The sequence below is a fragment of the Drosophila teissieri genome, chromosome 3L, assembly GCF_016746235.2.
Source record: "Drosophila teissieri strain GT53w chromosome 3L, Prin_Dtei_1.1, whole genome shotgun sequence".
Classification (NCBI taxonomy): Eukaryota; Metazoa; Arthropoda; class Insecta; order Diptera; family Drosophilidae; genus Drosophila; species Drosophila teissieri.
In genome coordinates this window covers 22,912,380-22,939,532 of record NC_053031.1, presented here as the reverse complement: position 1 = coordinate 22,939,532, position 27,153 = coordinate 22,912,380, and the positions used below count along the sequence as shown (strand labels likewise).

Below are 27,153 nucleotides of genomic sequence, written 5' to 3'. Positions count from 1 at the left end.
TTTTCTCAGAAATGCTGATACTAAATCTTTTGCGTTAAAGGTGCATATTATTACACCTCGTTAAGAGGTGTTGTGTTTTAATATCCTATTCTCTAAGTTAGTTTTTCTTTTAATCACCATTTAAACACAATAAAAGGTAGAATATGGCGTTTAATTAATAGAAACCTTTGTAAAACAACCACATATGTTCAAGGACTCTTTAAATCAATAAATAAGCCCCGCAGAGGCACTGAATGATCGCTACGAAAACGGGAAACACACTGACATATTGCACAAAGGGAGGACCGCCGTCCAAGTGGGTTATGTACAGCATTAAAAGCGTCGCCGCTGGCAAGGACGAACTGATGAGCAGGACTCTACTTATCGGAGCGTTATCTGCCCGCTGCCGGTGCTCAGCAAACCGCGAAATCGAATCCATAGATCAGCGGACGGGTGAAAAAACAGAACTGATTCAACTCGCGCTAATAAATGAAGGAAGGGAGCCCGAATGCTTGCCTTTGCTTTGACATGTTTGACAACAATGGTGAACGGAGGGCGAGTGCGGGAGGGGCACCTTAAGCTGCTGACAAATGCGATTGCCTCTGAAAATTGAAAAACACAATCCGTCGGCGGAGGGATGCAACCCTTAAGTCGAGTCCTGCGAGGTCCTGCCTGGGCATTTGCATTGATTTCAATTAATTCGCTTGTTGTGTCATTTCCGATCCTTTGCGAGTGTTGTTCGGATTGCGTGGATGTAATTGATATTTGGCTTGGCTGGGTTTCCAGGCTCAGACTGGTGAGAGTCAAGTGCCTGCACCCCTGACTACCCAGTGCAAATTATGTAAATGCCAAACATGCATTAGAGGCCAGCGGACCCCTTCGCCCCACCTCTAATCCTGGTTGGAATTATTCAGGCGGATAACTTCTGCGCCGTCTTCGCTCAGCTGTGCGAATTTCCTTGCCGCGGAGGATGCGTCGGGGTGAAAAGGACCAACTGTCACTGACAGCTTCACTGCCATCAGCCAGGACAACAAGGTGTTTGCGGCCCTAGCTTGGCTGCGATTTCCCAAACGGAAAGGATGAGTCAGCGGCATTCACATTCGCACTCGCATTCGCATTTCCAGTGCTTTTAGTTTTGTGAATTTCAAATGCCAGGACATCTGTTCAAGTGTTTTTGGATCAGTCCCAATCCTCAAGCAATTTTAATGCGCTTAGTTCTAAAAGCGTGTCTAAGTGGCACGGAACTTAAAGAACTGTGATTCGGTGATTACACTCCCCCAAACTTCCCATAATTGCTGCCATTTGAATGCCCAATTTAAAACAATTTAGGGAGTGTGACTATTATTAGTTGGTATTGATTGGGTCGTGCGTGTGAATACGAAGTGGTATTCATGAATCGTTGATGAGCATCAATCGAAGCGACTGCCCCAGGAATATTCATTTCGGAGGACATCAAATATTTATGTAGGATTTGTCAATAATTTATAGAATTCTTTGAGCACGGGTTAATCGGTTTAAAAAGTTGTACTCTCGCAGGTCTTTATTTTTTTACACAAAGTTTTTTCCCTAGCAACTTTCCTTGGCTTTCATTTCGGATTCCCAGTTCGTTGTTAATTGTTAATTGGCTGCATCGATTGTTAATTGCTCCAGTTGTTGTTGGTGGGTACCTGATTGGGGCATTGTGAATGAAAAGTTTTGAGTGCTTTCGTCTGGCGAAAGTTTGTGGCGAAACAAAGGGAGCTTCGCCAGCGGATTGATTGGTTGGTGAATTAATTACGTGCATTGCCCAAGATTACATAATCCCCCGTGGCATTCCATCCCTAGCACCAAACTTAACTTGAACTTTTCCCACACACATCCCTCTTCGTCCCTTGAGTTATGCCCCATTTCTGCTCGAAAATGTTCCGTTGATAATCCTGAAAAATAGAATACTATTCGCCACTGTCCAAAGATCCCAAAAGGCCCATTCCCAGTCTCGTTTCCAGCCATTGCCCGTTTATACGATTTTTATTTATTTTGCTTTTAACAAAATTTGGCAAATTTACACTTCACTAGCACGCCAGCAAACAACAACAGCACATCCACAACGGCCGGCCATCCAATTCCGATTGCGATTCCCGCCCCACTTACAGGGCAGCCTGATTGCGCCATGGCCCCATAAATAAGGGCAACATTCAATGTAAATTGGACTATTTACGCAAATTTTATTGCCACACAATTTTTACACATTTATTTTGTTTTTGTTGCCGCTAGTTTTCCCTTGCCACATTGAGACGCAAATGCTTTATTCCTTTGTTGTTGCCCATACTTTGTTGCCTCAGTGGAGTTGGTGCCCCAAGCGTCTACTGAATGAGGCCATTTGGGTTACGCTCTCTTGCCTTCCGCTGGGCCGACAATTTGGCTTCTTTGTTGTTTGTTTCCCTGTCCCACATCGTCTCGACCCCAAGTTAAACCCTTTCTGCCTCGTCGAATTATGCGATTTGTGTCATTATTCCCTCGCTAAACGAGGCAAATTTGCCTTTTCCCATCTGAAGTCGCTGGGTGGCCGAATGTGTTTTTTATTGACATTTAGACGCGTCGCAGATTTGGCCCTGCCTCATCGGGTTGATTCCAGTTGGCGTGGCTTCTGTCATAAAGCCGCCTACGGTGGGGATTTACCAATAAATTCGATCTAGTGAAAATTTATTGCCATTGCTTTTTAAACCGCGACGCGTGCTGCCCCTGAGTTTTTATCTCCAGGAAATTGACATTGATGGCTTGCCGATGAGCAAGTAGAACTGACCTTTAAAGCGGGAAATGTTCAGTGAATGGGTAATTGTTTGGATTTAATCGTTTGATGGGGGCATATAGTACGAATGGTATTTAATTTGTGGCTGATCAAATCGCTCCTAATCAGTCAAATAGAGTACAATTAGTTTCGCCTTGGATTCTTCCATTAATAACAACCAAACCCACACATATCAGCCCAGAAATGAACAAAGTTATTAGCTTGTTATCTTTTGCACTTTATATTTACACAGTTGGCTCCCAAAAACTGAACAAATCAGTGTAAAATCCAACCGAAAAGGGCCGAATGGAGGCAGTCCCCTCCCGAGCAGTTTACCCCTAATTTTGTCGCTTGTGTTGCTTAAAATTCAAACAATGTGTTGATGCCTTCACACCAACCAAAACATGCATAATTAATATGCAAAGAGCGGCAACAACCACTACAACAACAACCACAATGGCAGGAACAGCCAGCAAGGAGAAACTTTTCCGAGCGAGTTGCTTGTGGAAAATTGAAAGGGTTAGCATAATTTTTTTGCGGGCATCGGAGGGGACGGGGCATAGGCCGAGGCGACACTTTGCTTTTTGCCTGCTTCATTATCACAGCTTCCGCGTCAACATTATTTCCGCAAAACAGCAACATTGGGGGTTGGGGGTGGTATGTCAGCGTTGTTGTTTTTGTTATTGCCATGCATAATTCACATGAGAAAAGCAACAATGGGCGACGACAATGAGCGGAGGAAAAGTGAAAACCTCAAACCTTTACGAGCTAACTGCGAAAATGCTTTAATTGAAGCGAGCCCTCACAAACACATAGACTCACACACTCACACACCACGGCGCTCATTTGCATATTTCAATGCATGCAATTAGGCGCAAGGAGGAGGGGAGTCACGGGCTGAAGGCGAGCAAGCAGCCACTGCCATGACATGGAAAAAGTTCCGCTCCCCGTTACCTTACCGACTTCTTAGTACCTCCATCAGGACCCATTTTACATTTTATACTCTCTTCTTCTTCTTCTTTTAGCCAAGTCCCGGCATTTCACGGTCAACGGTCTTCTGAATGCCAATAACACGCTCCAGCAGCAGCAGAACCAATACAACCTGCAGCCATCGAATGACAGTCGCAACATCTACAACAATCCCTATATTCCGCCGCAGCAGCAGCAACAGCAGCAACAGCAGCAACAGCTGCAGCAGCAGACGCAGACGCAGCAGCGCACCGCCCACCTGTTCAAGGCCCTAGCTGCCTCCGCTGGCGGCACCAACACCCTGACCCATCCCTACGACTTCTCCAACTCATCGTCCTCCTCCAACGCCAACAATGAGCACCAGGGATCATCCTCGTCGGAAGCGGACAACGCCTTCCTAACTCATAATAACGGTGAGTAGTGCACTTATAGAGCGATTGGTGTATTTATTATATTATTATTTATATATGTATAAAGACTGCGCTCTAATGTTGCATGGACTTCGCACAGGGTGTCCGTCTCGCGATTCATTGTTAATTAATTGGTTAATATGGGCAGAATAAAAAGCAATTGAAAATATTTAACTAACCCCAACGTAGATAAAAATTTGATCTGCTGTCTGTATACAAATAAAAGCACAACTGTCAACTCGAAATTTCTGCGTTTTTTAATATAAAGTTAAAGTTTTATTTCACCGACTTTGGAGAAAATATAGAAATTGAGAACTGCGCGGATGGTTGCATTATATGCAGGGCTGCAAATTGAATTAGGAGACTCGTGCAATTAAAAACACAACTTTCCGGAACTTCCAAGTAATATTTCCTTTTCCTGAACCTTCGCAATGAATCAGGGGCAGCGGACGGAGGAACTTGTTCACCTGCCCGGTTGGATGCCAGCTTGCCATAATTTGCACGCAATTTGCATTTCAAGTGGCCAATTCCCCTCCCACCCTGCTCGCATCACCTCAAGTTGGCCAGTGGGCGGGCGTCTCTCCTTCTAATTACGTCTCACAAAAAGTGCTCGGTGGCCGTAGCTCAAGTCAGCTTCAGTCTCAGGAGCTGAAACATGGCTCTAACTGGGCGCCCAGTCCGGCGGCAGTAAGTAAAATTTATGTGAGTGCTTATAATTTGTAAAAGTAAACGAACCGGCGAGCGGACCCCGTCAGAGCAAGAGGTAAACGAGAGTTTGTTTAGCAACAAATTACGCAGGAAGCGCTTGGAAAAGGAGTGCGGTTCTCAGATTTATGTGGGTGCAGTTAGCGAATGCGGGAATCAGAATCATCGCCATGATTATCCGGGAATTGAATCATCACCGAGCTGAGTAAGAGTATTCCAATCGGATGTTTCAGTGTCTACCGCTTAAAGCTGTTCTGAAATGAGAAGCTACTCCTGCCAGATCCCTATCTATCTATCGTTTGCTCAACTTCCGAGAACCAGCATCGTATTCCTGCCATTTTTGGCTTCGCTTCTTAGGAGGGCCATAAAATGTGGCAAAGTGCAATTGCCTGGCAGGCCAGGACTGAGGCGTAGGTCGAGCAGACGCCACCAGTTATGCAATAAAAATCATTAAAAAATATAAAAATGAAAGCGGCCAACTTAACAAGCAGACAGCTGTCCCGCCCCCTCGTCCGCCGAAGGACGGATCCGATGGAGCCGTGAGAAAGGAATTGAAAAAATCAGGGCAGGCGCTGCAAGATGCATCGTCCTCGTAACCGGGAAGTAGTAACAAGTAACAGAAAACTAAACGAGCGCCCAGCGCCATAAACTTAAATCACGATTAAAAGTGTGATTATCCTTGTGGCGCTACAAATCGCCGCCGCTGCAGCTGACAACCCGGAGGACCAGGACGAAGCCACCGCCTGTCCTTTGGCTTCCCTGGTTCCGTGGCTGCCCTGTCTGCTCGGCTCTTTTCCGTTGTTGTAGTTGTCTGATTTTATATCTTTACAACCAGGCGCGGCTGTGGATGAGCAGACAAAGATGCTCTATACGCTGCATCCTTGCTATATCCCAGAAGAGTGGCCGACTGTTGTTGCTTGGCGTGTTTTGTTTTGACTTGGGGATTGTCCTTGGCTGACTAGTTTGGCTACAGGACATTAGCGAGGATACCGAAAGCAATGCTTTTCTTTTTAAAGCTAGTTGGTACGTGCCTTGAAGAGCATGCCATCCAATTAATCTAATATAATTAACTCCACACTTACGGCGACTGCTTTTTACAATATATTCCAGGAAACTCGTTTGATTTTTTTGGTTGATTGACAGAAAAAGAACGCATGGGACCCAAAAGTAAAGCCGGCGCTAAATCCTTTTTTTGCAGTCACAAATCTTGGCATTATTTTCCGCTCACATCGTAAATAACGAGAGCTGGGATTGGAGCATTGCATATGTCCAGAATGCTGTCCGTCAATTTTAGGGCTTTTTGCCGGGGTCCTCCCCTTAACTGTCAATTGTTCGATAGATATTTACCAATTTTACAGTCGGCCCTGGCTTGTCCTGCCTCGATTTTACTGCAAACACAAACGCAAATGCAAATAAACGCCGCCCAAAGTGGGTCTAGAACAAAGGAGCAGTCAGGGGTGGCTCGGCCACTCGGCTTATCACAATTGACCCATCGCACGCCTTTGGCCGGCTGTCTGTCTGGGCATTGGTTTAAGAACCCCTTTCCTCCCCCTTTCCTCCCCCTTTCCTCCCGCTTTCACTCCAGCCTGTCGAAACGAACAATTGACTCTCGTATTTCACTGATGAACTTAACTTATGTCAAAATATGCGATAAGTAATCCTTTTTAGCCCCGACATTCGACATCGGCCCACGCAGGCCCAGTCACTTGTCCGCCCGTCCATCCCGTCCATCCGCTCAGAATCTTTGAACCTTTCGCCTGTGCAAATATTTTCTTTCCAGCAATAATTCCACTGGGGGACTGGGGGGTGTGCTGGAAATAGCTATTTCTGTACATTTGTCACGAAATCTAAAACAAAAAGTGTATTTATGTTTTCTTTGCCCAGCATTGAAGACTCGTAATGAATTGTGACAGGAGACTGACAGTTGGGGGAGCAAGTGGTCAAGATGTGACTTTGTTTGGGTTTCATTTGCCCGTAACTCCAGTTCCGAAAGATACATAAGCATTTGATAGCGACAATTTCATGGTTCCGCTTCATTTGCAGGATGCTGCCAGGAAGAGGGACACACATCCATCTATCCGAGGCCTGCCTTATCGATGGGGCATCACTCTTGTCAGCCATCATTCCCCCAAGCTCAACGCCGAGATTCTCAATTAGGATAATCTCCGAATGACTAAGCAAATATTTGCAAAATTCGAAAATTCGATGCGGACTAGGCCCGGCTCTAAACGCATTGGTCACGAGGCGAAGGCCCTGCAGAGTGTGTTTCTTTTACTCATATAATGTTCCGCATTGCCAGATGAAATGCGTCTCTGGGGGACCATGGACCACCATGCGCGGGGTGGGGAGATGCGGGGACAGGGACAAGGGTGCACCCCCCATTATATGCACATAAAAATAAATTCCAAGACTTTATTATGCCCATGTACTTGTCATTGTCGATGTGTGTGGAATGAACTGTGTTTTGTAGGGTTTTCTGTGCCTGTTCTTTTGGCCCGGGTCAGGTGCTCATTGCTCGGTGTTCGGTGTTCGGGAGACCTGCAATTGCAATTGTTGTTGACTGAACCCACGGAGGGTTGGACGTGGGCGGTGGATGGTGGATGGTGAGAGTGGGGAAGGTTTGTGGTGCAGGGAGATAACAAGCGTGCAGGGGGCGATTTGCATTTGTTTGTGCCCTAGACTGCAGACTGTGTTTAATTTTTCGCAAATGTTCAATTGAATAATATGGAATAAACGCTTCATTGGCTTTTCTGCTGTGTCAGATTTCTATTTAGTTAGTCAATTTTGGATTATGGAGTACAGTTTGGCATGAGCTTTGGCGAACGATAACGGCACCCTACCCTAAGCCCTATTTCTCTCCACCAAACTTTCGGACAAGTTTTCTGACTTTCCATCTCCAATCATGTGTTACTTCGTTTTTGCTTTTGTCGAATCGGCAAAGTCTACTGGAGCACAGCCGCCCACGGCTGGCAAACAAACAAAATGGCAGTTTGATGCACCGAAAGTAATAGACAAAAAGTGCAGCCGCCTTTTAGGCGGTCGGCCGACTCAGAGTGCGCGCCAAACGGGCGGCAGTTGAAAAGTTCTCCGTAGATGTAGATGGTTATTGATAACCGAAAGTGGCTTCTGGCCCTAAGAGCACCTAAGTGTATGCCTCAAATATTGTGCAACTGTAATTTGGTAATCTCAAGCACACCACACACACCCAGGGCAAAAGGACCAAGCTGGAAAAGGGGACGGGAACTACACAAAGTGACTTTTCAATCTTCATTGAGATGACAAAATGTTGCTTTCAACTGCTGGCCAAGCACTTGAGCAGGTCTTTTGGTCGATGTCAAGTGGGATGTTGTGGTCAGGCCATTATAACTTATAACTGGGACTGCCTCAATCCACTTCTTGGTCCTTCTATTTTGCAAATGAAATGCAAGCTTACATCGTATCAATTTAAATCAAATGAAGTGCAATTTGTACCATCCCATCCTTCATTTCAGACTGGGCTGCCTGCGCACAAGACCCAGTTAAAGGACAAAAGTGCTTGGGGCAAAGCATTCCAGCGTTAAGTTAAGTGCCGAAAACTTTAACACACTTTTCGACTTTAGTTATGAACTTGCCCGACTACAATTCGGTGACCGGCCGTTGACATAGTTCTGGGTGGACCAGGCACGTCCAAGTGCGAAAGTTGCAGCTCATTACGTGGCCTGCAGCACAAACGGGGTGGGCAGTTTCTGACCACCAGTGTTGTGTGCAAATTAGAATCCTTGCGCCCTATGTACTTTAAGTGAGCAGATAAAAGATGCGATGGGTCCTGAAACCCCACGCAAGTCCCTCGACACACCTGGCCAATTTGCGCTTTTGACCCCTCCGCTGGCGAAAACGATGCCAGCAATTTAATGAGCTGCCATTTATATAAAAAGGAGCAAAGTAGCGAAGTGCCGGTAGTCGGCAGCCGGGAAACAGGGGCTGGGGGCGGACAAATATTTAACAACGTCGGTGGACTTTCTCTCCCCAGACAGACACACAAATGGAAGGACTCGGGGCACTCACATGGCTCCTGCGTCCATGCGTCCCTCTGTTCATCTTTTCTACTCGACTGTGATTCATGCAGAGCAGCAACGGCAGCAGCTGGCCATAAAAATGGCTTAAAATGATCATCATAAACGTTGAGTGAGCAAATATTGCAATAAAAGTAAATGACTGAAGGACGTCGTAAAATATTTATACGTGAGCTGCTCGCACGGCCACCTGCGAGGATGTAGGACATCTCACAATGAGCGGGGGAGTTTGAGGAGTCATGAATACCATAAAAGCGTCGAGCGAATGCTAGGAAATTAAGGTTCTGCCGAAAGAAATGTGCTTAGCGCGCGAAAAGCGAGGATAGGATAGGTTTGACCCAGTAAGTGCAAAGGTACTTCTTGATAGGATTCCTAAGGCCTCGAAAAACATGCAGCGTTCCACCCTAAGGGCATTCTAATATAGTTCAGTACAAATTCCGTTATAGTGCACTTTATGGTGTAAGTTTCGACTATAAAACGAGCGTTTTACGATAGTTGCAATTGGGGCTCGCCCAAAGCTTCGCTCCTCTAGGTGGTGTTGTTGAAAAAGCTGAGCCGTAAAAGACTGAAAGCATCCCCATCACAATGTCAGTTAACAGCAGTAGTGAAAGTCTGCTTCCGCTTGAGTTCAAATGGGCCCCACTAAACTATCTGCACGCATTTAACTACCATTTCATTGTCTTGGCTTCTCTGATTTCTGTGGACTTAAAAAGCCCATCGTTTACTTTTTGACAACAGCCAGTTATTCGTCGGCCTGCTGAGAAATGGTAATGTTGAAAGGGGTTGTAGCTCTGCTCTTTCGACCACTTCTCCGTATGTTCACTCTCTCTCTGGGCGTCTGCAAGCTACCCCTGTTTGCAGTAGATTGCAGAAACTTCGTCAAGTTTTATTTTCCCCTGCCTGCTCAGGGGTAGTTAGATAAATTCTGTTAACATTGCAGCCCCTGCGGGCCCTTATTATTCTTAAGTCCTTTGCAATGTTGTAGGGGTTTCCTGTAAATAAAATGTGGAACTAGTAGTCCATTGCAATCCAACTCATAAAATATAGCACATTGTATTAGACACTTTCTTAAAACACAAGTTATTTTAAAATTATTTAATAACAAGGGACGATTGAATTGCGGAAAACACTTCCCCATAAGCCATTGTCAAATGTAGTTACATTTTACTAGAAAGAGTAAAATAATCTAACCATTTACATCCCCTCACCACCATTCCAACGGCGCCAAGTCCCCTCCCAAAGCTTCCGAAGTTCACCAACAGGCTCAAGCTCTCTGTTATCAGCAGAGGTTGTAGGGGAGACACCTAACAGCAAAGCTGAGCAAAAGCTCCTCGGGGGCGGGATGGCATCTCCTGCAGAGCGCTGCTCCGCAGGACTCCGGACTGATGCTCATTAATGGCTGCTGCTAGGCAGACGCCGCCGTCGACCGAGGACTTACACAATAAGCGATAGCTTTTACACTCTTGCTGCACACTTTTGAGCGCTGCGCTGCTATTTCGGCTTTTGCATAACTTTTATTGTTAAAAACACAGCTGGCCGAATTCGGGCAAAGAGCGCCGACGAGCCGAGACGGAGGTGCCGACGAGAGCAGAACGCGGAAGTGGACTCGCTCGTAGCCGACTGTTGCTCATCTCCCGACGACGCCATTGTCCGTGCACCGTGCCATAGTGTGTGTGTGTGTGCGTGTATCTGCGTCCTGCGGACGTGTCCTGAAAGCTGGAGCCAGCAATGCGGCCGGTAGTCGCATCGCCGCATCTGGCTAACGCCGCCATAAAACGCAACGCATTCAATGTGGCAAGCGCAACAATGAGCTGCCTCTGCCGCTGCTGTTGCTCCTGCTGCTCTTCGCTGTATCCTTTGAAATCGTCCTAGTCGCAATCGCAGTCGCAGTCGAAGTCGTTTGTCGGGTCGTGTGTATGCAATTGTGCATTAATTTTATTTGCTGCCCGGCATAGAAACCCAACTAAAGCCATGTTGTGGGCTTCGACAATCGCAATTTGAAAGATAATGTGCCAACGGCTGTAACTCTAGTCCAGTTCAATGAACAAATGTGAAAAGAAAAGCAAAATTATTACATTTTGGCGCCAAAAAGTTCGACACGCATCTGCGAGTGTCAGAGTGTATGCGAGTTTGTGTATAATTTTTGGGAAGCATGTGGCTAAAAAAATAAAGTCCGCTAGACAGTTGGCACTTCTAACTGCTTTCTGATACCTCCGCCATAGCTGGTAAGCCTTCTTCTTTGGCGTTCAGCAATTTGTTCACGATATAGGAAAGTTCGCTTGGCTATAACAAATTTAAAATCAGTGCGTATTTGCAATGGGCTACCTAATTATTCCTTTAAAAACCGTATATTGGCTGCCTAATAAATGAGTTTCATTATCTGATACGCGGTCCTTACATTACTGGATTACAACACTGCGTATACGAAACGTTTTCAACAGAGAGCATCGTTAAAACGATTGGCCTCATAACTAATTGCTTGGCATGTAATTAAATAATTCAAATGGCTGCCAGATTATAAATTCAAGAGCACTTCCCCAAATGTATCTCCGGAGATAGGTTTACGCAAAGTGTAAATTAAATCAGCTCACGAGCCCAACTGCGAGTTAATCTCATCTCCCTAATAAAACAGAAAACCGCAGGCTGCGAGGAGGAGCAGTCAGACCGCGAATTCTGGCACTACTTGGCGGGCCGAAATTCTTGAAAACTAAAACAACACAAACATTTTGCCAAAATAGCCGACGGCACAGCGCGATTATTTGCCGAATTCTGAATTAATAAGCAAACAAAACAGGACTTTTCGTGCTAAGAAGGGCTGTAAAATCGCGTGAGTGCAGCGTGCCATTGTTGCATTGTATGCAATTCATATTGCGAAATGTGGAGGTAGCGACAAAACATTTATTAAAATAAAATATTAATATCTAAGCAAAAACAATATTTTTGGCAGTCACAAACCTGTTTAAACTGACTTTAACACAATTGACGTCTTGGAAGTCCCGCCAATTATTAATTTGCACTTGTGTAAGTGTCACAGACTAAATGCACAATGAAATTGACTGTCCAAAAGGTAAGTAGCTAAGCATACGTATTCCTTTTTATATCATCTGAAAAAGGCGAACTGTAAAAATTACTGAATGAAACCAATCGGATTGCCGTTATATTGGCTCACTTGTTGCATACGGAAAAAAACTTATATGAATCCAAATGCCAAACGGAATGTGAAGGCTTTTAACGCATCTGCCCGAACGGAAAATGATTGCAGCTGTAGGATTCCGTTGGTACTATTATATATTAAAAGAAAATACGAGAAAATACTTGCAAACATTTTATCAATAATGCAGCTGAAAACAAAAAGAAAGCAAATGCTGGAGAACGAAAGAAAACATCCGGAACATTCGAATGGGAAGCCTGGTACTTGGCTCTGGTCTCAGTACTAGTCGGGTGGCAATGGGTTTCCTGCAGTGGATTCTCTAGGATGCTTCTTTGTTTTCGAATGTGGGAAATAGTCGTACAATAAATTCAGGAAACCATGCAACAAACGACTGGAGAGACGTTATGATAATCATATTACACATACGCCCCGTCCGCATAGGGAAGGAGGTCCTTTGCCTCTCGGTTTTCATTTTGTGGGCATTTGCATACTTCCCTCTATTGTTTTGAAAGGCCTCATGCGGCACATTACCTATAAATGCGACCAGAGTCCCGAGAAGTATGAAGTTAACGAAAGAAAGCCGACGCTTGAAGGAATTTGGCTAGTAACTATTAGGGTTCTAGTTGAAGTCTTACATTGCATCCTGGCCTTAGTTGGTCAACCGGAGCCTTTAAACTATGTTCCGCACCTTTTTAACTGCTGGCTAGAAGGGCTATCTCAATTCAACGTGAGGATGGTGACTGAAGGCGGCGCCCTGTCGGAATTTTTCAATTTTGCAGCTCGCACCTCTCCATTGTATTTCACTTTATTCGCTCGCATATTAGATGTACAAAACCCACATAAAGACGTATTCATACGCACGCCTAAGCTGCCGGGATGGAAAGGAGAACCTGGGCAGGAGCACACATGCGATTTGCATAGGGAAAGAAAATCATCAGGCCGGGAAGGCAGTGAGTCCTGCTCCTCCTCCTCCTGGAGAAACAGAGATGGCCGCAGCCACGAATGAGATGTTGCGTTAGTGATTGTTTTTTCCTCCTTCTTACTTCTGCCACTTGCCATTTCTTTGTCTGGGCTGTGTCGTCTGCCTTGCAGTTTACTTCCGCTTCCCATCTCGTCGCATGTGTTGTAGCCCGTCCCCTCGCATTTAAATATACATTCGAATTCCGTTTCAAGTTAGCGGGTTCAAAATAAAGCGAACGGGAAAACGCTGGGAAAATTATCTTTAAAGGTAGGGCAAATATGTAAAAATGTTATTCGTTTCGCGCAGCTCACAGTGGGTAGAAAGGGCGTCAATCCCTATAGAAGAACACAGTTCAGTGGATCTGGGCATATTAGCAATTCATTTTTGTAACCTTTTGTAACTTTTTTAAAAATGTCCTTTTGAATTTAATTTACTATTATTGCGCACACAAAATATTAAATTAACGAAGATTTGAAGACGCGTGGCCCACTGTGTGTGGGGTATGAAAAATTGAAAAGCTGGCGCTAAGGCGCACCACGAGTAGAGGCCAAAAGGCGCTTACAAAAGGCGTCGTTGAAATAAAATAAAAATAAAAAGCCAGGAGAAGAAGCGCAGCTGGCAGGCAAAAGGATTTACATGCGTGTATCTGTGTGGGCTAGTGTGTCTGGGTGGGCTCCATTTTCCTTTTTACCAGGACGCTGGGACTTAATGCTCCCAGGAGAACTATTGTTCTTATTGTTGCCTTGGATATTTCTATGCTGTTAAGTTGACGCAAAAGGATCTCCAGGATCTGCCTTCAAGTCGGAGTGTGCGTGTGTGTGTATGTGCCAAAAGGTACTAAGTCGGAACAAAGCTCAAAATTATGCAACGTATTTTTTATTTCTCCATTACTGAGACCCTTCCACAGCCTTTTCCTCAGTTCCTTCCCATTTGCCTGATGGCTAGTCGCATTGGCTTCATTCTTAGGCAAAGTAATGAAATTAGATATGGGGAGACTTGCGGGGGACTTGCGCGAGCCTTTCAGCTTGGAGCTGATTATGGAGATGAGAGTGGGAATTTTCTTTTTCCAGCCTTCATGCGACTTCTAATGATCTCTGAGAACGGGTTCATTAGATTTCCGAAGCGGACGGACAGCATTTCGATCGAATCTGGGTCACGAAGCAGATGCGGACGCTCAAGGTGTGTCTGAAAGTATATGCTGACCATGGCCACCTTACCACCATTTCTCGAATTTGTAGCTACAAGGGAAAATGTCGAAAAAATTTAATTAAAATTGTCAAAGTTAATTTTGTCTGGGCGACAGCAAGGCAACCAACAACAAAAACACCAAATATGCAACAGTAGAAGCCGAAACTGCATCCGCAATAAGCAGGCACGCACCATCTCAACATGTGGGAGGCACGACGGCCAGATGATTGCAAAGTGGGCATGGATCCCAGCTAAAAGTCGAAGTAATGGTCCAACTTTTGCTGCCGGCCAAAGGGAAAATCAGGCGGGGGCGAACAAAGGGAAGGCCAAACTTTAGTTTTCGGAGACTTGCCTTGGCGTTTTCAAATAAATTTAATTCAATGTCTCTTCAGTCATTCATACAATAGCCTCCCACACCAGCTTACGCGCCCGGCTTTGTGCGGCCAAGGTTGAGCTGAGTTCCATGTGCGATCTATTCAAGCATCACTCCTTTGGCTTTCATTGGCTTTCAGGCAGCTCAAACTTCCCTCGATGTATGCAAATGGAAAAAGGAAAACATCGAAATACTGAAATACTAAAACAGAAGGGAACTGAACTGAACGAGCTGAACGAGAAATGACCAAAAGGCAAAACTTTCCGACACTAAATGAAAGGCCCCAAAAGAGCAGCAGGAGGAGGACCTTGTTTCGGTGCGGTTCTTGATTGGCCCCAGCGCGTAGAAAGTGGAAGTGCGAGCACACGTTTGCTTTGACATAGTTCTAATTGGGGCTGCTTTATTCGTGAGGTTCTTCTCGAAACAGAACCACCAGCAGGCAATATGGCGCCTTGAGGAATCGGTCTTCAGAGGAGAGCCACCATCTCCCCATTTCATCCCAAAGGACAGCAAGGGCCATGCATATTAACAACCTACTTTCACGTATTGCCAGGCAACCGAAATAGCCGGACCTGAGCTATAGAAATCGGGGCGCCGGCTGCCGCTGCTCATGACTTACTCAAATGGGCATTGGCAGGATGGGAAATTGATTTCACCCGTATGTGGACAGTCTGAACGACGCCGAGCCCTGGCTCAAGTGGTCGGGCATTTAAATTCAATCGTCGCCATTTTTTATGCTCTTCCTTTTTCCGTTTAATGTGCTCATCCCAATTCAATGCCGCTTTTCGGGGTAGTCTTCTATCGTGTCACAGGACCTTCTTTCGCTCCTTCCCTTCCTTGCTATTCCGTTTCGTTCCTCCACTTCGCTGTATGCATTTGCATGTGTGAGCGTATCACCCGCTTTTCTCCCTCTCCGATGTCCTTTCGCAGGCGAATGTCCTGCGGATGTAATAATTGTCAGCAGCAGTTTTGCGGTGCAAGTTAAACGCAGCCCACGCAAAAAGTTTTCAACCATCGGAAATGGTAAAGTGAATTTTATGCTAACACGAGCGTCTGTATCCGCTCTCCTCTTTTGCAAATCGCAGTACAAAATTGAATTTTTCGGCGCGTTGCCGTATGAAATGCTTGTCAGAGGGATCCCCGGATCCGTGATTGCTCCGAGTTCGATTATCGCTCTTGCTAATCACATGTGCGCTGCTCTTTTGTGCGCTGCTCACTTCCAATTAAGCCGGCAACTCCTTTAGCTATAATCGTGCTGCTCCTCTTGCTGCTCGGTCGCACATTAAATTACCGGCTGCCAATTAGCTATCGCACCCAAAGCACACAAACGCGGCCATAGATAAGCAGGCGCACACAGATACTGCATCAGCAGCAGCAGCATCAGCAGCAGCATCAGCAGCAACAGCAACACCCGCAGCAATAGCAACAGCAACACAAATGAGCGCATTTAAAAACATTACCGCGCTGGGCGACTGCAACAACAAAGACGATGGAGCTGGTGAGTAATAAAAGTGCAGGGAGGACCCCAGTGGGGAGCGAAAATTGCACAACATGACAGCAAAATGCATATTATGCATAATTAACTGTTTATGCGAATGAGTGACAGGCGAAAGGCCATGGGGATGCCAGAATGCGGAGCCCAGCAGCCTATGACCATGATAATCACGGCTCTGACGACGATAATTATGCCGGGGTGGATGGCGATGATTGCGTTCGCTGAAAGTGAAACAGCTGAGAGCAGCAGCGCCGTCCTGCTAATTTAGACGTTGTGCTCTGTGGCTTTTAATAATTCACACCCAAAGACAAAGGGGACACTCGACTCGAGCGCTCGAGCGGTGGCAGTGGAAAAAATGGGTTAAAAAATGGAAAGCAGACCGGCAGGAGGCGGGTCCTGCGACGGACAGCCACCGGATCCTTTGACATCGGGGCTGGCTGACGTCGCTTTCACTTCGCAGGCCGTCAATTTGACATGTTTACCATGTGTCTGGGGCTTCTCGTGTAACAAAAGGCTTGTTTGCCATTCGCACGGTCGGAGGAAAGGAAGGGAAAATGGGGCTGGGAGCAGGAAACGGACCGGGGAAAACTTCTAGACTCCAAGGATACTAGTTGTATTCTGCTTTGCGGTCCCTTCCATTCCGTTCGCAAAAAAATCTGAGAGAACGAACGAAGATTTTTGGCATGTGTGCGGTGCAAGTTTTGATGACATGACAACAGCGATCATTGTCCACAGTTGGCAGCAATGTGACTTAATGGGTTGTTGACTTTCGATTGGCAGACAGGCCTGATGGAAGAGCAGGACTTTCAATTAGTGTCCTGCGATGCAGGAAACCCTGTTGACTTGCAGCTCTGATTAAATTATGCACATCCCTTTAGTGCAGTGCTCAGCCGGCCTAAAAAACATCGACCTCTCCATGTATAATTCAGTAAACGATGCCATGGCAATTGCAAATTATGCAGAAATTCAGCCAAAACAGCAAGAAACTATTCAATTTCAGTCATGTGCAAATATTTTATTACCCGCACACACAGCCAGACAGTCGGCCAAATTAATTAATAAACGCAATGGCAACAATGACAAATTTTCCGCTTGGAAAACTGCAGCCAGCAGCACGCGTGAAAAGTAAAAAATCAAATTCTGCAATTAGATTATTTCTGGAGAGTACACATTGCACCAATATTGCACCGATAAAAAATATCTCGCTGAGCCTTATTATAATTATTATTTATTATATTACTATTATTTATTATAACTGAATGCAAATAAGGTTTGGTAGTCAATCGAGTAATTTATTTATCTAACAACGATTTAGTACAGTATATATCTACTTCCAATCCTTGTTACTTGGGGTCAGTCTAACTTTTACTGGGTCTCTAATAGTCAGATCCTAACCTTCTTTTCATGCTGTTAAAAATGAACTTGTGTAATAAGCAATGCACGTTAACGAAAATGTATTCCCAACTATTATTACAATATGAATAAGTTGAAGAAACGGATTCATTCACAGCATACTGTCTTCAAGAAAATGGCCTTCAGCATAAGACATAAAATAATAATTTTAGGCAAGGATCACTGACGTGTGCCGCATTACAGCAATATAGAATCGCCCACCGTGTTATACGAGCCCACATCTGCTGGTGTTTGAATTATTAATAAGCGACTGGATTTCTGCGAGCGAAAATCAAATTGCGGGATTGATGGCCGTATCCATACTTCACCCGAGGCCCTCAGGCGGGCCCTTCGAAAATGCAACTGCTCAGTCGCTGCTCCGTCTGGCCGGCGACAAAACAAAGCCCGAAAGCCAAAGGGAAAGCTGCTTCACGCAACAAAAGCTACTGAAAGTGCTGGGGTATCAGAAAACTACAAGGGCGGCTTTCCATTTTCATTCAGCCGTTCATCTCAATATTTTTTTTTTCGTTCGCTTTTTTTTTCGTGGCTTTTTGTGCTTTACCAGCTTCTCCTGCTGCACCAAATCTCTCCTCTATTCCTGGCTGTTTCCGCCTCGTTTCGACTGCTTGTTGCAGTTTTTAATTTCATTTGAAAATGCTTAAAACGCGCAATCCTGATGTCTCCTTTCTATGCGAGTGGAGTCGCATTGTGGCAGGCCCATGTGAGCAGGACTATATCCTGCGCCGGTGGCGAAGGATAGGGAATTCTCTGCCCTTTTTTCGCTGGAGAACCGAGCAAAAGGCAGTCGAACGCCGCGCTTTTGCTGCAGTTGGTGCAAGCAAAGTTGACAGCGTTTGTGCATAAACGATAGGTTTCTCCTTCTGTGCGAATGTTTCCATTTATTTACCACACGTTGCAACGCGTTGTACGAGTATGTGCATACGCCGCGCTGGCTCTCACAAAAGCCGCAGAGTAACGAAAGCAAATCAACGCACTCACACACGCACACAATAAACACTCGCAATTATGTGTCTGTGTGTGCTTGCCGGACGGTTTGCCAGAGTTGCCAACCATTTGCGATGTTTTGGCTGGCACGCTATCAGAGCGCACACGAGTCCAATGTCAAATATGCGACTCCCGACGTTGGCAAACAAGACAATGAAAATACTTCCCCATCTGTCTCCTGACCCCCTGCTACAGGATCTTGCCCCATCCCCCCTCAACGCAGTTCCTGTTTTTCCTCTGTTGGCGTCTGTTGGCGGCAGCGGCGGCCCTTGTTGGCTTTAAACAACAAAACAAATACGCGCGACCGACCGCCAAAGAGATGCGATCGTGAAGCAGGAACTGCACAGAGGGTTGTCCAAACTCAGCTTCATACCCAGATAATTAAGGAATATGTAATCTAGTTCTATCTGCGGTATCAAATCGGCCAATGCTGTGTATTTATGTATGATCGGGTGTTTGAAAATGCTCATCTGAAAAGGAAATGTTTGCGTGTTTGTTTTCTCGTTTGTTTGTTATTGTTTGTTTGTTATTAATATAAAATAAAGTATACATTCAATGTATATCCTGTGCCCGATAAATGTAACCAATTTGAAAGGCCGATTGAAGAATGTTTATTGTGAACTCCCGCTTTTATATTCGTAATCCTGGAGCGGGATTTTGTATTTCAAATGGAAATAGGTACCCAGCAAATACTCCACTTAGCTGAATATCCACATTGATTTCGAGTTTCTCCGAGATCGTTTATTCCTTTCCTTTATTCCATGTTTTTTAATTTATTTTGTAAAGTGATTTTAGCTCCGAAAACTAAAAACATGGTGGAGACAGCACACGCATGTTAAGTGAAAAGCCAAGTATCTAATCGTATCTTGCTTAAGACTGCGTTGTTTTAGACGCCTGTCGATTTTTTTTAAACGTTAGTGATTTTGAGGAGGTAAGTAAGGAAGTAAGTAATTTTTCATCAGATGCCAGTCGACATTCACGCGACCACCTCTATCACAAACTGCCGCCTTTAGTTGAGTCCTTGCCACATTCCCCCTGGTCACATGATTTTGTCATTCTGTGAATGCGAGCAAAGTTTGCCGAGAGCTGTGTGGCGAGGGACGTGCGCAGGGGTCAAAAGTACAATTGCTTTTATGAAATTAAATTACGGCACACATACTTAAGCACTCGGAATCGCAATGGAAATTGTTGAAAAGATGCTTGTTTTATGAAAGCTCTGGTAGCTGGTAGCGATTGTGGTTTCAGTGCATCCTGAACTGAATACGGGATGAAAGGATGATGAAGGGAAGCCAGCGCTAAACGGCTAAAAGTAATCAATTAATTTCCGTCGCAATCGATAATCAATTTTAATTTAAGTTACTGCAGTAATTGGGTGAAGACTTAATATACAATTATCGTAAAGTGTTTACCCGCTCGGACAAGGAAGCTTCTTTGTAATGCAATCAACAGAAACAGAAATGCCTGCGTTCCTTTGAAATGTGTTTGTATTTTTCCTCGATTGCGAGTTTGAGGATGAAAACTGACCGCAAAACACAATAGACACATGCCAAACTTAAAGCTGAAAATGTAATTAAATAATTGCAATTAAGCACGGAAAACGAGAGCGCAGAAGGAACTCGAAAATTACATAAATAAATTAAATACCTCAAATAATCAACACATTATCAACTTTTACGTAATTACACATTCAGCACGCAGCGAAGATGCAGATCCGGATATAAAGGCAGATGGAGACGCAGATGCGGATGGCTATGCATATGCAGATAAAGTTGGATCCTTTCAGATGCGGAGGAGCTCAAACACAGCCCAACAATGGGAATCGGCAAACATGTGCAAGACTGACTGACAAACATATATACATACGTCCGAGCAACAATTGCGGCGTAATTTGGTAAATGGAAATGGATACATTTAATAACTAAACTAAATAGGAAGTCATCCTGCTTACCATTGGGCTCCGCCTCGGTCTGCATCCTAATGGATATTTGTTTATTTGCATGGAAATTCGAAATTAAACTATTGAATCATTGAAAGCCCTTTGACTTGGTCTTGCCGTGGAGCGTGCACAGCTCCGGTTACTCCGATCCCGATCCCGATCCCCTCACCTGTGCGTGCCCCACACCAGTCTCAACTAGGCAAACAAATCAAACTGTGATTGCAGAATTTAATAGGACTTAAAAATTCCGAATTGCTAAACAAGTCCTAGCCTTCTTCCCTTCTCCGATCGAGAGTACACACTGTGCAGCTAGAGCTGCCACGCCGACCAAGTAACCACAAGCTGCTGTGGTTGCGCGTCCAAAGTGGAATTGTTAGTAATGCGTTGATGAGAACTCCAACCGTTCGTCTTTCCATCAGCAGGAATCTGGAGTGGCGGACGAGGACCCTTGACGAGGATTAATTTAAATGAGATTTTTAATTTACTTTAGTCTATTGAGGCGACGGCAGCGGGCATTGTTTCAGCACTGATTGCAGAATTTCGCAAGCAAGTTGTGCGGACTTGTGTGATCGAGGTGTCGCCCTGGGCTGGGGATTGTGCCTCCTCCTCTCCATCCGCCACCCACACACACACATAATTCCTACCGATTCTCTTTTGATAAGCTTGCCACCGTCTCGACGGCAGAGCCAAAACAATTAATGTGCCGTTCGCACTCAAGAGCACTCAATATGGAGAAGCAACCAGAAAAGGAGCAGTGGTCCGACCACTTGGACACGCAATCAGAGAAACTTTTCCGCACTTTCCCCGTATTGTAATTCAAGACTTTCCCCTCCCTACCCTCCCTAACCACCGGGTCAAGCTGCCAATGACCGAAAACCGGAGAACAATAATAGGAGCAACAATGCAATTGCCAAGTGCCAACTCCGGGCTCGAGAATCCGGATTGCAGTTGGGGGTGCTGAAGATGAAAATAGTTTAAGTGCAAAATTTTACGCTTTATCAAATTACCCGCGGGTGCTTTAACTTACAGCCAAACTTCGGGATGAGCAAAACTTTTCCAGCCCGGCGAAGCTGCAGCTGGGCGCTCAGGTCACAATTTATGATTCTAAGGTGTTGCAATGAAAACTACCAGCTCCTTCCGATGGCCGGGCTGAATTTGTTATATTTCTTACTGTCGGCCAGACCATTTGTTAAATGAGTTGGCAAAGCTAATCGAAAAGTTACGGCGGAGACTGTGGGAGCGCGGAGCTCACTGGCAGATGCACCGCCTTGACCTGGATCCCGGCCCACCTGGACAGGCCCTCCTCTGATGACCGGCACAAACAATCGAATAAATAACGCCAGGCAAACAATTTCACCGAGGACCATACGGCGTCCAAGCGGTACCCAAAATCGGCCAGCTGCAATAAAAAAATAATTTATAACAGAGGAAAAGGCTGCGAGAACGAGAGCGAAAGCGACAGCAGCCCAAAATGCTAAAGTAAGATTTATGCAAATCGGAAGTAAACATTAATCAACATTTTTTATCCTTGTTGTTTGTTGTTGCTCGTGCCACGAGCATCCATTGTGTGTGTATGTGTGTGTGTGTGGTGGGTCGTTATGGCCCAAATTCTGGCGCCGCTCGCCAGATTCCGGTCCACTGACACGCCACCGGACTCGGAAACGGATACGCAGGTCACCTCCAGGGGAACAAAGTGTTTTTCACCACCAACTTCATAAATTAAAACTTCATATGTCAAAAATGGCATTTGTTCTAAGGGGCTTCAGTGCTTCCCCGACTTACTAAGTGCGGCTCGGCCATTTATAAAAAAGTGTCAAATCAAAGGAACGTGAGCCACACATCCCAACGAGCAATTCGTCAGAGAAATGCAATTCGGATTCGGTTGGGACACGTGTAGATGCTTATTCAGCACTGTATACTTTTCCAAATGTATAAGCTGATGTAACTATTAAATTGGCAAAGGTATCTATTTTTATACCCTTGCCGAGGGTATTTTAATTCTAGTCATCCATTTTGCAACGCAGTTAGGGCCACAATTGCGACCATTTTCTGTCGGATTACTATAAAAGAAATGTAAATATTTACCGCAAGGTTTATTAGCTTTGGTTTATCGAAGCTAGAATCGTTCCATGTATTTAATAGCATATAAAATTACAATTAGATACGTCTGAAATTGAATTGCTTGTAATTCTATGGCTTAAAAACAGCAAATTAATGATTTTCATGCAACTAACACACAACCTTGAATATAATATATACCTTTCGATGTCTGTATTAATAATATTTTCTGTAATTATTACATTAAAATGTAATCAACAAAGAACGCAACAGTCGAGTTCCTTGGCTGACAGATAGTGGGATGGCAAAGTAGAAATTTCAAAACTTGTTTGGGATATCGATAGAAATTGGCAAATGAATAATAAGAATCAATAAATAACAAAACCAACAAAAATATCATTTTTGAAAATTTTGTGCGTGAGAGCGTGAGCTACGTGTTTGCAATGAACAAAATAATTTGATATTTTTTCACATATATGTATGTATGTATGTAGTATGTTAGTTACATATGTAAATTTCTCTCGATTTTCAGAATATCTTTTATCGGATAGTCGGGGGAACTCGACCATGGCGTTCTCTCTTGTTTTTTTCTTTGTACCACCACAATTTTTGAAATACCAATTAAGGATGCATAAGTTATTTTGTTAGAGGTGTGAGACCTTTTTCGTCGGAGGTCATTGGTTATTAAAAATTGAACGCACTTGAAGTGGGAGAAATCTGCTTTATTTCTCAGCAGAGGACACTTTTCTCCCAGACACGGAACTAACTGCAGCAGGAGGCTGGAGTAGGATCCCGACCAGATCGCTTGGTAATTGATAGCCTGGTAAACTCTTCGGCGGTGGTGGGGTGGATTCCCACCGTGTTCAGCAGGGTTTTCACGGTTAAGCCGGACTTAAGGGCTGCGGCGAAGCCCTGGATGACCTCGCCGGCGACTGGGCCGATGTAGTGCAGGCCTAGGATCTTCTGGTCCCCGGATACCTCGGCTACGGCCTTGAGGTAGCAGTGGCGCACGCTCTTCTGGGGAATGAAGAACTCGGTGGGCTTGTAGTAGCCGTGGAATACCTCGATGTTGTCAGCTCCGCGCAGTTCGATCGCCGTTTCCTCCGACATGCCGACACAGCTGTATTCTAGCGGAGTAAAAACTGTGGTTGCCACGTCGGCATAGTCCATCAACTGCGTGGATCCGGCAAACAGACGCCTGGCAAGCAGGCGCCCCGACAGGATGGCCACCGGAGTTAGCTCGGGTCGACCATATATGATGTCCCCAACTGCAAATATATGAGGAACGCTGGTGGCCTCCGCACCGTCCACCACGATCTTGTCGTCATGAGTCCTCACTCCGGCGGCCTCCAGGTTGAGGTCCTCAATTAGGCCTTTGCGTCCGATGGCCCACAGCACAGTGTCAAAGACGTCGCTGCCTTCCTTTTGGGTGGTTGTGTTGTGATACCGGACGAGCAGCCGCCCGTCCGCCTGCCTCTCCACGGCCTTGGGGATTGTGGTGCCCAGGAAGGGGATACCTCGCTCAGTCATCATGGCGGCCAGCAGCTCGGACATCTGGCGATCAAAGCCGCGCAGCACAATGGAGCGCACCATGACAGTAGGGTCGTAGCCAAGTCCCTTGAGGAAGCAGGCGCACTCCAGACCCACGTATCCGGCGCCCACCACAAGGGTGCGACCCGGCTCTCGCTCGTAGCTGAATATATCGTCGCTGGTTATGCCCAGTTCAACGGCTCCGGGAATGTCCGGGTAGCGTGGCCTTCCGCCCACGGCCACCACCACATACTCTGAGGTCACCTGGCGGTTTTCGGCACCCGGCATGGCCACGTATTCGATGGTGTGGCTGTCGCGAAAAGAGCATTTCGAGTTCACATACTCCACCTTCTTGTCGCGCAGGTCCACGCGGGTCACCCAGTTCACGGACTTGATGTGGTTCTGCACGGAGCGCACCAGCTTGCGCCAGTCGGGCCGTAGGTTCTGGTCGTCTACATTCCAGCCGTAGGCCACCGCCTCGTGGACAGCTTCGCCCAGCAGCGAGGCCTGGTGCATCAGCTTCTTGGGGATGCAGCCCACGTTCACGCAGGTGCCTCCGATGCCCCACTTCGTGCCCACTGGAGTGGGCTTCACGTAGTCGAAGCAGAGCACGCGGGCCCCGCAGCCAGCCGCCTCCTTAGCGCACGCCAATCCCGCCGATCCCCCGCCGAGCACAACCAGGTCGTAGTCGTAGCGTGGTCTTGAGCCAGCATGGCGGTACCATCCCAGGCTGGTCCGAAGTGCGTTGTGGGTGGAGGATCGCAGAAACTTTATCGTCGACATATTGGACTGATGAATTAGATGGGGACGAGTTTCAGTTTGAATAATAAATAATAGATAAGCTGGAAATTTACGACTCGGCACTGCCAACTTGTGAAATAACTAGACACCCCACAAAAGCCAGGGTGTCAAAAAACCCTGGACTGTGTTCCACCACGTCATAATTTTCACTTGGCTGACGCTCTATAGGACTGGTTTCCATTTCTTTAAAGTTCGCTATTTTTTAAAGTAAATAATTCTACGTTTTATAATATAACCTGTGCCCTGTTTAAACAATAAAAGTTCCACTGGCCCAGATATCGCTATTTTGCTGACATTTCTTGCGATTACGTTAAATTGACCCATATTTACGATATCGACCCACATTTACGATATCGACCCACATTTACGGTACCACTTCCTGCCAAATCCATCCAAATGTGAACTGAAGGGAACTGGTTTTTAGTATGTGTAGATTGATGTGGGGTAGAGACGACGATGTTCCGTTTCGTAGGGCTGATCTGCTCGAATCTCTGGGGAACTAGTACAAGGGGGACTAGTAAAGGAGACCCAGGGATCCATATTTTCGACCCCAGGGCGGATATCTTACGCAAATTGCTCGCCCACCAAAAAACACTTTCTTCCCCAAGATATGGCCAAACCTTTGGCATATACATATATACAAATCCAGTGAAATGGTGGAATGTCAGTTTCAATGATTTATGCTTGTCGGCCATAGACTATTTGGAATTTTTGGCTGGCCGTTGGCAACCAGTTTCCTGTCCTGCATACCCTCCCAAATGTAATGGCGCTCTAGTCTGCTGCCTCCGCAATCCCAATCCCTATCCAATCTGGGTCCAAGTCCATGCCTTCCTAATTTCTAATCTAATATTTTTGCCTACGAGTTCCGGACGACGGTCGGGTGAGGCAAGAGAAATTCCTTGCCTTGGATGCTTGGCCGTGTCCAATGTCTGTTTTGGATATGATTTACTTTTGCGGTTTGTTTTTGGTGCGTTTAACCGCAAATATTTAATGGTTTTATTTCCCGATGCTCGGCCGGCCCTCAGCTGCGATTCATTTGTACATGTCCTGGCGTGCGGCAGTGTGCTCGTGTGTGCGTGCTAGGTATCTGTGAGTCTGGTGTTTTCTGGCATATTTATTAGTTGAACCACCGACCCAGTATTTGTAGATGTGGCAAGGTTAAGCACCTGACTGATGGCGACCCAGTTAAGGGCGGTTGAACCTGTGGTCCGGCGTTCAGTTTTAGAGCTTAATTCTCAGAGCTATTGTCAATCGTTCCTGAATTTTCCTCTCCGGGATGTGGCTGCTGTTCAGGGAAAACCTGGGACTGAATGCGGTGCTTGGGATCTCCGTCCATTCTTATCTGAAACTTCATAGTTCCAATAATCAAACTCAAGTGCAGCATGTTCATCAGCAATCCGAAAAAGACGAGGGGAGCGTAGTAGCTCCAGCAGAGGTCGCTCCACCACAAGTGCCACATCAGCTTCAGGTGGAGAGCACCCAGGCACTGGTAAACGTAGAAGTTCCACATGAGAATAAACGCCACCAGCAAGGTGAAGTGATGGATCTGGTTGTGAATTGGGTACATTATGTGGTCACCGACCTATGAAGTCATTTACCTGAAAGAGTGCTGGGAGGAGTAGCAAGATGTTCACATATATGTTGATGTCCCACAGGTTTTCCCCGAACTCCTCTGCATTTGGGGCTTGCGGTGTTACAGGAGCGAAGATCCTGCCGATAATAGGAATATGATACCAGACACTTTTCCTGGCCGTAGAAACTAAAAAGGATTCAGTAACTAGGAGTTCATCCATTGAAGGAACTTACCATTAATGATTTGACTGATTTCCCTTATTATATAACCCAACAAGCCGTTGTAAAAAAGCAAGTTAAGAGCAGGCATGCACAACATGATGCGACTGTAAATAATATACAATAGATTAGTTTGAAGGCTTGATCCCTTACTACTACAACGGAAGCTGATAACTTTACTATGTTGCTGACTGAAAAATGGGAGAAAATCAGACTATGCCTTATACTTACGGCAGAATAGTTCAGTTTCATTGCAGTTTCATTTTTATTATCAGTAAATATCCTTTTCTCTGGCTAAAAAACGCCCAAGTAATTTTCATATATTTTCTATCCCTTGCAGGTAAGTAGCACCTATTCCCAGTCCGGTGGTTGCAGTCGCGTTTATTCGCATCATCTCGACGACTAGGGAGAATTTAAATAAAGAAATTAATATCTGAATATCCTCCAACAATAAAACTTTTCCGGGGAACGCGGAAAAAACTTCGGAATGGATGCGATAAAAGTTTAATTCAAAGTAAGGCTTCCCTCCACTCCTCTTCGCTAAGTTCGTAGGCCTAATGTGCTGACAATCGTTGGATTCCAGACCACTC

At 45.6% G+C, this 27,153-nt stretch overlaps 3 protein-coding genes and 1 long non-coding RNA gene across 6 annotated transcripts in view; 1 reads left to right on the top strand and 3 right to left on the bottom strand.

Moving 5' to 3' along the window:
• Positions 1-5,284, top strand: part of LOC122617411 (myb-like protein AA) — a 33,388-nt gene extending 28,104 nt beyond the window's left edge. Inside the window, exons 3-4 of the mRNA XM_043793263.1 lie at positions 3,772-4,128; positions 5,232-5,284. Of these exons, the coding sequence (XP_043649198.1) occupies positions 3,772-4,128; positions 5,232-5,284 (410 nt within the window). The remainder of the gene's footprint in view (positions 1-3,771; positions 4,129-5,231) is intronic.
• A 13,738-nt stretch (positions 5,285-19,022) lies between these two features.
• On the bottom strand, positions 19,023-20,706 carry LOC122617638. 2 transcript variants are annotated; one of them, XR_006325962.1, is made up of 5 exons: positions 20,396-20,706; positions 20,092-20,285; positions 19,857-20,005; positions 19,607-19,750; positions 19,023-19,533 (listed from the first exon to the last, which is right to left on the bottom strand). It is a non-coding gene; the product is annotated as an uncharacterized LOC122617638 (long non-coding RNA). The 2 variants fall into 2 exon arrangements; XR_006325961.1 differs by having other exon boundaries at positions 19,023-19,750.
• A 1,924-nt stretch (positions 20,707-22,630) lies between these two features.
• LOC122616593 (thioredoxin reductase 2, mitochondrial) lies at positions 22,631-24,865 on the bottom strand. Its single transcript, XM_043792105.1, has one exon. The coding sequence runs from the start codon at positions 24,752-24,754 to the stop codon at positions 23,204-23,206; it is 1,551 nt and encodes a 516-aa protein (XP_043648040.1). The 5' UTR covers positions 24,755-24,865; the 3' UTR covers positions 22,631-23,203.
• Positions 24,866-25,729: 864 nt separating this feature from the next.
• On the bottom strand, positions 25,730-26,735 carry LOC122617544. 2 transcript variants are annotated; one of them, XM_043793443.1, is made up of 3 exons: positions 26,579-26,735; positions 26,371-26,531; positions 25,730-26,318 (listed from the first exon to the last, which is right to left on the bottom strand). In XM_043793443.1, exons 1-3 carry the CDS (start codon positions 26,661-26,663, stop codon positions 26,001-26,003), a joined length of 564 nt encoding a protein of 187 aa, XP_043649378.1. In that variant the 5' UTR covers positions 26,664-26,735; the 3' UTR covers positions 25,730-26,000. The 2 variants fall into 2 exon arrangements, with proteins under 2 accessions (XP_043649378.1, XP_043649379.1); XM_043793444.1 differs by having other exon boundaries at positions 25,730-26,258.
• Positions 26,736-27,153: the final 418 nt, after the last annotated feature.

Excerpts from the sequence above, each read along its gene's own strand:
- LOC122616593 (XM_043792105.1), bottom strand. The coding sequence starts at position 24,754 with ATGTCGACGATAAAGTTTCTGCGATCCTCCACCCACAACGCACTTCGG.
- LOC122617544 (XM_043793443.1), bottom strand. The coding sequence starts at position 26,663 with ATGTTGTGCATGCCTGCTCTTAACTTGCTTTTTTACAACGGCTTGTTG. Across the intron at positions 26,532-26,578 it reads AATCAGTCAAATCATTAATG|TTTCTACGGCCAGGAAAAGT; the intron begins GTAAGTTCCTTC and ends AATCCTTTTTAG. Across the intron at positions 26,319-26,370 it reads TCCTCCCAGCACTCTTTCAG|ATCCATCACTTCACCTTGCT; the intron begins GTAAATGACTTC and ends ATTCACAACCAG.